We start from the raw sequence: 9,331 nt of genomic DNA, 5'->3' as shown, positions 1-9,331 counted from the left end.
TACACACGGTGTAGCCTTCGGAGCCAGACCACCTGCGTTACTTGATCCCAGCCCTCCTATCTACTCTGAGGCTGTTTCCCACCTCATGGGGCATAATGAGGGTAAAACGAGACATTGTATGTAAAGAGTTTAGCACAGTGCCTGGGATGTCTAAGCACTTAGCAAACAGAACTGTCAATGAATGCATTGATGTGATTCCTCACCATTGTTCCTCTCATTCCTTCACATTGCCTGGCACAAAGTAGGAGTTTAGTAACTTTGGATGATCCAATGCAGTCATGCATCCACCCATCCATCCATTTACCCACCCACCCACCCTTTCCTCCATCAGAGTATGAGCTCCAATAAGGGCAGGGATTTTTGGTCATCTCATTCCCTGTTCTCTCACCAGTGCTCAGAACAGAACCTTGAACAGTAGGTAATTAATACTTTGTGGACTGAATGTTTCCTCCTCCCTATTTGAGGCCAAATCCGAGACCAGAAGAGCAGCAGGTTGATAGAGAATGCAGCTGAGGAGAGTCATCCAAAAGCTGCTCAGAACCTACTACCCTGTCTCCAGCTGTCTCCACTCTGGCCCCTCCCCTTCCATAGACCCTTCTTATCACCTCAGGGAGCCCAGTTCCTGGGACTGCTTGGCATGTGGGGACAGGCCTGGTGCCTCTTCCCAGCGTATAGAAAGTCTTCCTGAGGGGCTTTAAGGCCTGGGGAATTTTCTGCTTTTTTTCTGTGGCCATTTCTGTTGCTACGAAGGGATCAGCAGGGAGGTGGAAAGTTTGCAAGTAATACTCACAACAGTTCATGTTACTGAACAATTATTTTGAAAAAGTCAGGCCTTATGCTTTGCAGGGTATATGTACCTCATCAAACCTTTCACATCTGTAACAGGTTTTCTCGTTATCATTTTACAAATGAGAAAACTAAGACTTGTGGAGATTATGTAGCTTGCCTAAGGTCCCCATGGATTAAGTGATAACGCAAGAATTCAGATTTAGGTCGATGTGACTCTTGAGTATTCACTGCTGCTCTATACTACCTCTCACTAGATTTGCATATGTACCTCATCAAACCTTTCACATCTGTAACAGGTTTTCTCGTTATCATTTTACAAATGAGAAAACTAAGACTTGTGGAGATTATGTAGCTTGCCTAAGGTCCCCATGGATTAAGTGATAACGCAAGAATTCAGATTTAGGTCGATGTGACTCTTGAGTATTCACTGCTGCTCTATACTACCTCTCACTAGATTTGCAAAAAAAAAAAAAAAAACACCCCAAAAACAAACAAACAAAAAAACAAAAACCCAAAAAACTAAAAGTTGTTATGGCAAGAGCACTGAACCAGGAGTCAGGCGCCCTGAGAGCTGGTCCTAGCTTTAGCACTCACTGGCTATATGACCCCGAGCAAAGTCACTTTAAGAAGAAAGGACTTAGCATTGCTTGTGTACCTACTATATGCCAGGCACTGGGCTATGGGCTTAGACTACATTTGATGATTAAATCCTACCCCATCACTACAAGGAAGTGTGGTGACCTTCATTTTATAGATGAGAAACCGAGGCCTTGAGATTTATTTGACTTAATCAAGTTTACATAGCTGGGGTGGATCAAACTACTTAGAGCCTCAGTTTCTCCATCTGTAGCAAGGAGTTAGATTAGATGTTCTCTTGAGGTCTCTTTAATTCTAAGACAGCCCAAAGGAATACACCCACATACCCATGTTCTTAGCCAAGGGCCTTCATATTATGTTTAAGGGTCAAGAGAGAGAAAGAAGAAAGTTACAGATTTAAAGCCTGTAGCTCAGCACCTCTGCAATCAGGGGACAGATAGTCTGAGCCTCCGGGATGAAGTCATTTCCTTAGTGACTCTGTCCTGTAAATACTGTAAATACAGTTGCTCCAGAACCAAGTGGCCTGGGGTGAGGGAGTGGATGCTGTCCACTGTACTCTCCTAGGAGAGCAGGAGTCTGGGATGTGCTCACCCTTCCTTACTGTCACAGAGACTGCAGGAGTGAGGGGAGGCCTGTCAGGGGGCTGGAGAAGCCTATGGGGGCTACGTGCACTTACCTGCCGCCACTGGGCTTGGCCGAATACTTATTTCCCCGGTGGTTTGGTTTGGGCTGGAATTGGCCCTGGTGCAGCAAGGACAGCAGCTGGGAGATTTGCTACAAGACAGGAAAAATCTGTTGACTCTACACAATTCCGACCCAGCACACTTCCTTGCCGGATGTTTCCCTCAATGCCGGTGCTTTCTTTTTATAGTCTTTCCTCCAGCTTCAGATGTTTGTGCGATCAGATGGGGGATGGTGGATGGTGAACAGTGACAGAGCTAGGGACCTGTGCAGGCAGTTTCCCTGCTTCGCCACCTGGGTGTCTGAAGGAGAGATCAGGGACCCCCTGGGCCCAGGCCTTTACTCTCATTCCCCCAAGTGACCTGTTCCTGGAGGTATCCATGGGGAGGGGAGTGAAAAAGGCATTTCCTGACCATAAATTCATTATTACTTTGATAAGGATTATCTTAAAAAGTTATTTCCCCCCTTCAGCAGTATTCAAGCAATCAGCCAATTTTTGTCGTCCAGATGTAAGACTACGTTGTAGAGAAGGCAAAAATGGTGTCATTTAATCATTCATTTATTCATCCTTTCATTTGGCAAGTATTTCATAAGTGCTTGTTTATGCCAGGCCCCATTCTCACTATGGGAATAAGAATGAGAATGGGGACCAATGCCTGCCCCGAGGGAGCTCACAGTCTGCCACGGAAGACAAGACACAGCGTTCGCTACAGGGTGTTGTAGTGGGGTTATGGGGTGGAATGGGGGGAGCTGGTTCATTTATTTCTGTAAATGTTTATTGAGTTCATACTACATGTCAGGCACTTACTGCAGAACCCCAAAGCTCCACAGGAGTTTGGCAAGTGGAAAGAGGGTGAGGGTCTGGGCGAGAGATAAAAGGTATTCCAGACAGAAGGCACTATGCGCTGATAGGCCGGAGGAGATGGATGGAGAATAGGGCAAAGCTGGGCAAAATGGCAGGGCTAGACCCTGCAAGGCCTTATGAGGAGAAGGCAACAGACCAAGGCTTAGGAGGCTGAGTTCTAGTTCAAGGTCATTTCTAGCTTGTATAATGTCAGGCAGGTTTTTAGACCTACTCAGACTATAGTTTCCTCATCTCTAAGGTGGTGCTAGAAATACCTGACCAGCCTTCTTCACTGGGTTGTCAGGATTAATTAGGTGGTTTGAAAGTTTAAAATGCTCCACAAATGCTAAAGCTTGGGTTGTTACTCTAAAAAGTATTGCCTCTGCCTGCTGAGCCCACCCCCACTCCTCCCAGAGAAGGCCCATTCCACCCCTGCAGCCCAGCAGGAGAGTTGGAAGGGGAGGTGGCTATGCCTGGGGTTTCAGTGTGACTTGGAAGGGTCAGGGTTCCATTGCCTGCCTCAGTGCAGATCCCACCTCCTAAGGCACCTGCCACAATTTTCCCTATGACAGCCTACATTTCAGGGACATTCCCTAAGTGCCATTCCCTGAGCTGAGTGCTGTCATTCAGGGTCACTTCACAGTTAGCGCCCAGACTCTGGAGTCAGCTGGACTTGGGTTCAAATCCTATATCTGCGCTTGTACCAGTTTCTATCTGTGAAGCTTTGAGGAATTACTTAAGCATTCTGAGCCTCAGTTTCCTCAGCGGTAAAAAAGGGAATAATAATGAGACCCAGGTCATATGATGTTTGTGATTATAAGGATTAAATGAGTAAAAGTATATAAATCGCTTATTAATAGAGGTTATGACAAACACTTAATAACTCACATTGTATATAATCTCATTCAATTCTTATAATAACCCAAGGGAAGAGATATTGTAACACCCATTTTGCAGATGTGAAACCTGAGGCTCACATGGGCTACACAGCAATTAGTGGTAGGGCTGGAATTTGAACTTGGATCTGACTCCACTGTGGCACTGTGCTGCCAGAAAGACATGAGCATTAGGCAAGCTGCCTCTTACCCCCAAATTGATCCCAAATGGCCATACTTCTTTTCATCACCCTGGTGGAGTCACCTACAGTGCCTGCTCTCTGCAGTCTCTGTTTACCAACAACCAGCACAGTGTTTGGCACAAAGAGCTCATTCAATAAGCATTTGATGAGTGAATGAAAGGAAAGAAGGAAAGAAGGAAAGAAAGAAAGAAAGGAATGAATGAATGAATGAATGAATGAATGGCTCTGGGCAACCTCTGGGGCTGCACAGAGCCCAGGGCAAGATTCCTAAGAAAGCGGCTGGGCCCTCTCCAGGTAGCTTCCTGGGGAGAGGGGGAGAAGGAAGCTGTGTCCTTGCTCCACAGGAGACCTCAGCTAATGGCCTGGCCCAAAAGAAGTGCGCCTTCGATGGGCAGCCTGGCATACGGAAAATTATCTGAGGTGCAGAGGAGTGGATATGGGTATGAAAATGTTTCTCATTTGTGTCTAGTAAATCCTGAGTCTCTAGACACTGCCGTTCATCATCCCATTTAATCTTCAAACCCCTGGGAGACAGACACAGGGTACGTTGGCATCATAATCCCCATTTTATAGATAAAGAAAACGAGGCTCTGATGTTAGAGGACTTGCTAAAGGTTTCCCAGCTTGTGGCTGTGTGGAAATTTGAACCCAGATCTGCCTAACTCCCAAGTTCTAAGATTGTTTCCACTGCCTCATCCTGTAGATACAGCCAACAGGCTCTGGAGTTTCAAGCAAGTCAAATGCAGCCCCTGAGCCTGGGAGCAATGATGCCTATGCCAGCCTGCTTCATAAGGAGGTTGCCCAGGTGGAGATAGTGAAGAGCTTTGCAGAAGTTATAATCATTTACTGAATGCCGTCTATGTGCCAAACACTATTCTAGAGGCTTTAAGTGCACTCATTTCATTTTCAAGCGGACTTAGGAGATGGGTGCCATTAATATGGACATCTTCCACGGAGAAGCCGAGGAACTTTCCTGCGGTTCACAGCTCGGAAGAGGTTGAGTCAGGATTCGAACCCAGGCAGCCTTTCTTCAAAGCTTATACTCTCTCTCTCCCCTCCTCTCGCTTATAGCACCTGGTCTTCCTAGATGTTCTCCCATTCAAGTACTAACCAGGCCCAACCCTGCCTAGCTTCTGAGATCAGACAAGATCAGGCATGTTCAGGGTAGCTTGGCCATAGACCAAAGCTTATATTCTTACACTACCTTTGCTGTGTGTCTAGTTGTGCCAGGCTTCCTGAGTAAGTACTTTATAGGAATTAACTGGTCAAATCCTCAGGACAACTCTGCAAGGCAGGTGCTCTTACCATCATTCCTATTTTAAAGGTGGGAAAACTGAGGCTCAGAGACAGCAAATAATTTGTCCAGGGTCACACAGCTAAATTCTGTTGACCCCTAACTATTCCCTGAACCACTGTACTTAATGCAGCATAAAGTGCCCAGTGAGCCTAAGGAATGAAAGTGAGTATTGGTGAGGGGAAAAGCAATGTTTGATGCTGTTGGTAGTGGTCCAGGGGTGACCAGAGCAAGAGCTGCCCACGCTGAGGTACCTGAACAGGAGGAGAATCCACAGTGAGCTCCTCTACGGGGTTCCTCTCTGCGAAGGCAGCCACAGACAGCCGGACCAGGCTCCGCAGAATCTGACGGGGGCCTGACTCTTTCTCAGGGGCCACTTTGCCATTGAGATTCCGCTGCCGCCTCAGAGTTGCTGAGGAGGCCGGTGGGCTCAGCGGGGCCTCCTCGCTACCCTGGTCTCCAGGCAGCTTCCATGTGGGGCTGCCTGCAACCTTCAGGGGCCTTGAGCGGAGCTGGCCCGAAGCAGGCTGGGGCTCAGGAAGGTTCAGGTTCTCCCGGGAGGCGTTCCTCTGCCTGGGATGGTTGAAAAGGAGGTTGACAGTTTCCTGCAGCACCTCTGGGCTCTCGGCCAGCACTCCCTGGTTGCCTTGGTTCCGCAGGGTCCTGTACAGGGTCGGTGTGAGGTGAAAGGGGGCCTGCAGGCAGGGATCCCAACCTGCTTCCATCATCGCTTCCTTGCCCACATCCTTGGGAGGCTGCCCAACTTCACCGGGCTCATTTGCCTGGCCCCTGAGCACAGGCACAAGGTGGATGTCCGCCTTCTGAATTTGTTTCTGGGGCCTCTTGGGCTGGTGGCGGTAGGTGGACTCAGCCTCCCGACAGTTGTAGGCTCTATTGTCCTTCTTCTCTGTCCGGCAGATAGACACGATCAGAGCCAAGATCAACCCAAAGATGGCCAGCAGGACAACCAGACAAATTACTGTCAGCACCGAGGTGCTCAGGGCCCCAGGCTCACGTATTGAGTCCCTCAAGTGGTCCACGCTGGTGACGAACAAGACCTTCAACAGGGCTCGAGTATGCAAGGAAGGGCTGCCACGGTCCTCTACCACTATCTCCAGCTCCCACTCACTCCCAATGAGGCTGCTGGCATTTGTGATGTTGATGAACAACTGACCCAGGTGGGGGCCGAGGACAAAGAGGCGGGCTTCATTCCCATGCCGAATGCTGTAGAGGACCTCTCCATTTGCCCCTGAGTCTGCGTCTCTTGCTACAAAAGTCACCAAAAGGAATGGCTGAGAGATGTGGGTGGCCACCTGTGGTATGTCAGTGCCCGCTGGACCCAAGCCATTAGGAGTCTCAATGGGCACCAGAAGGTGGCCTGTGGAGGCATTTACAAGCACTGAGAGGCTGGCTTTTCCATCGTTGAGTGTGGGATGAATCACCTCTGGGGCATTATCATTGGCATCCAGGATGGTGACCCACACAGAGATGCTAGAAGTGAGCTGGGGCTGCCCCCTGTCCTCTGCAATCACCTGAAACTCAAAGCCAGCCATCTGTTCATAGTCCAGTGACCTCTGAGCAGTGACTTCTCCTGTGTCTGAGTCAATAGCTACCAAGTAAGAAACTGGAGAGTCCTGGATGCGGTATGAGATTTGCCCATTAACGCCCAAGTCTGCATCACGAGCCCTGATGGTAATGAGGTGAAGAAAGGGTAGGTTGTTTTCCCTAGTGGAGACCTCATACCTGCTCTTCTCAAACACAGGTGCGTTGTCGTTGGCATCACTGATCTGAATGCTGAGCTGTTCCTTGGCTGATAAGGGCTGGGGTCCTTGGTCTTGGGCCAGCAGAGTGAGGGTATATTTGGGCCACTGCTCTCTGTCCAGCGTGGCATTGGTTAGCAGCATGTATGTGTTGCCATTGGTCCTTTTCAGCCTGAAGTGGCCCAGCTCTTGGCTCAGCCAACAGTGGACCAGACCATTGTTTCCTGAGTCCAAGTCATTCGCCACGACAAGAGCAATGAAACTGTCCTTGGGAAGAGCTTCTGACACCAGTGATGGCTGGGAGGCCCATGTGATGTGGATGCTTGGGGCATTGTCATTGACATCTAGAACCTTGATAAGAACTTTGCAATGGGCTGGGATGGGGTTGGGACCCAGGTCTCTTGCCTGGACATCTACCTCATAGGCAGGATTCTTCTCATAGTCTAGGGGTTGACGCAGAATCACCTGACCCGTTTTGGCATCAATGCTGAAGGTGTCCAGCACCTCTGGAGGCACGTGCTTACTGAGGAAGAACTCCACCTCCCCGTTGGGGCCTTGGTCAGGGTCCGTGGCGGTCAAGTTTATGAGGAGAGTACCAGGTGCAGCATCTTCTTGGATTTCTAGTGCCAGTGAGCTCTCAGCAAACATGGGGCTGTTGTCGTTGGAGTCTAGGACGTTGACTTTGATCAAGCTGGTACCCGACTTGGGAGGGTTCCCCCTGTCATAGGCAGTTAACACCAGATCAAAAAACGAGTGGATTTCCCGGTCCAGCTCCTTCACCACCACAAGTTCCGCGTGTTTAGTTTCATCGGGCCCCACGATGACATCCAGGGCGAAGTGCTCACTGGGCGACAGGGAGTAAGAATCCAGGGTGTTGGGGCCAGTGTCCGGGTCGAGAGCTCTGTCCAGGGGGATCCGGGTGCGCAGAGAGGCACTCTCGGAGATTTCCAGCTCCTGCTTGCCTTTGGGAAACTGTGGCTGGTGGTCATTGATGTCCAGCACCTGGATCTCCACGTGGATCAGAGCCAGATCCCCTGTGGCAAGCACGTCAAAGGAAACCAGGCAGGGGTCCCGGTGCCGACAAAGCTGCTCTCGGTCCAGTCGCCTCCCCGTGCTGAGTAGGCCATCCTCAGAGTCCACCTGGATGGGGAGCGCCTGAGGCAGCTGCAAGACCTGGAAGGCAGCCTCCGCTTGCCCAGTCCTCTCCTCCCAGCCCAGTTCCTGGGACAGCTTCCCGATCACCGTGCCAGACGGCACTTCCTCCAGCACTTGGTAATTCACAGTGAGAGTGGCCACCTCCTGACAATCCCCTGAAAGGAACATGTAGCCACCTACCCCCAGAAGCCCCAGCAGAAGCTGCAGAGGTCGCATCATGCTTACCGCCAGAATGGGTGAGTTTCAGAAACTGCTAGAGTTCTTCGAAGGCTGGGAAGTCCTCCAGTGTTTCCTGGGGGGCTTGATTAGCCCTGTTCTCCTGCCCCCAGACCTGCTGACACAGCCTTGTCCCATAATTAGATAATGATGGAACTAGCGGGATTTTCAGGGAAGGCCATCTTCATCTGAAGAGATCTGAGAGGTCCCAGTATTGGTGAAGTAAGATCGCCAGGGCAGACCCTGTGCAGGGGCACCCGTCGGTCCACTCCAGCCAATGATGGACAAGAGCCGGTCCAAGAGGGACTTGACGCAGTAGAGCAGGATGTGGGGAGCTGACTTCCAAACAGTTGGTGGCTGGAGAAACAGAGAAGCAGCTTTTTCCTATGGAAACCCCACCTACAGGAAAAGGGAGGGCTGTGAGTTTCAATGCCAATTAGGGAGAGAGCATTTCCTGTGAAGCTCAGTGGCCTGCTGCTGAGGAAGATGAGGCTGGGGCTCCGGGGACAGGCCAGATGGGGAAGGTGCTGTCCACGCAGCAAGGTGGCTGCTGAGGGAAATGGAGCCCCTGTGTGGCCAAGTGAGCAAGAGCCTGAGCTCCTGCTTACTGCACAGGCCTGAGGCCACTCCTGAGCAATTCATGCTCTGTCTCCAGTGTTTCCGCATTATTCCCATCCCATTCTGATCTTTTTCCTGTACTCATCTACCTTTAATCTTGACTCTGTCCTGATCACCCATTTTTTGTGTCATGGGAAGCAGCTGTAATTAAGAAAGTAGCCATCAGAGCCAAACTGCTTGGGTTTAAATTGTGACTCCGCAGCTGACCAGCTGGGTCATGTGGGACAAGTCACCGAGCCTCTCTGTGTTTCCACCACCTCCTTTATGGAGTGTGAATGGGAATAAGAATAGTAGCCCTC

The 9,331-nt window shown here is 50.1% G+C and overlaps 1 protein-coding gene and 1 pseudogene across 1 annotated transcript in view; both read right to left on the bottom strand.

Annotated features, from left to right (window-relative positions):
* The window catches only part of PCDH12 (protocadherin 12), a 12,790-nt gene extending 4,023 nt beyond the window's left edge, over nt 1-8,767 (bottom strand). The window contains exons 1-2 of the mRNA XM_006922991.1: nt 5,538-8,767; nt 2,063-2,160 (exon numbers count right to left, since the gene is read on the bottom strand). Of these exons, the coding sequence (XP_006923053.1) occupies nt 2,063-2,160; nt 5,538-8,417 (2,978 nt within the window). The 5' untranslated portion in view covers nt 8,418-8,767. The remainder of the gene's footprint in view (nt 1-2,062; nt 2,161-5,537) is intronic.
* On the bottom strand, nt 5,052-5,170 carry LOC112472021 (annotated as a pseudogene).
* Nucleotides 8,768-9,331: the final 564 nt, after the last annotated feature.

This window comes from Pteropus alecto, unplaced genomic scaffold (assembly GCF_000325575.1).
Source record: "Pteropus alecto unplaced genomic scaffold, ASM32557v1 scaffold78, whole genome shotgun sequence".
Taxonomy (NCBI): domain Eukaryota; kingdom Metazoa; phylum Chordata; class Mammalia; order Chiroptera; family Pteropodidae; genus Pteropus; species Pteropus alecto.
The sequence above is the reverse complement of the archived record's forward strand: the minus strand, read 5'-3'. Positions and strand labels throughout refer to the sequence as shown.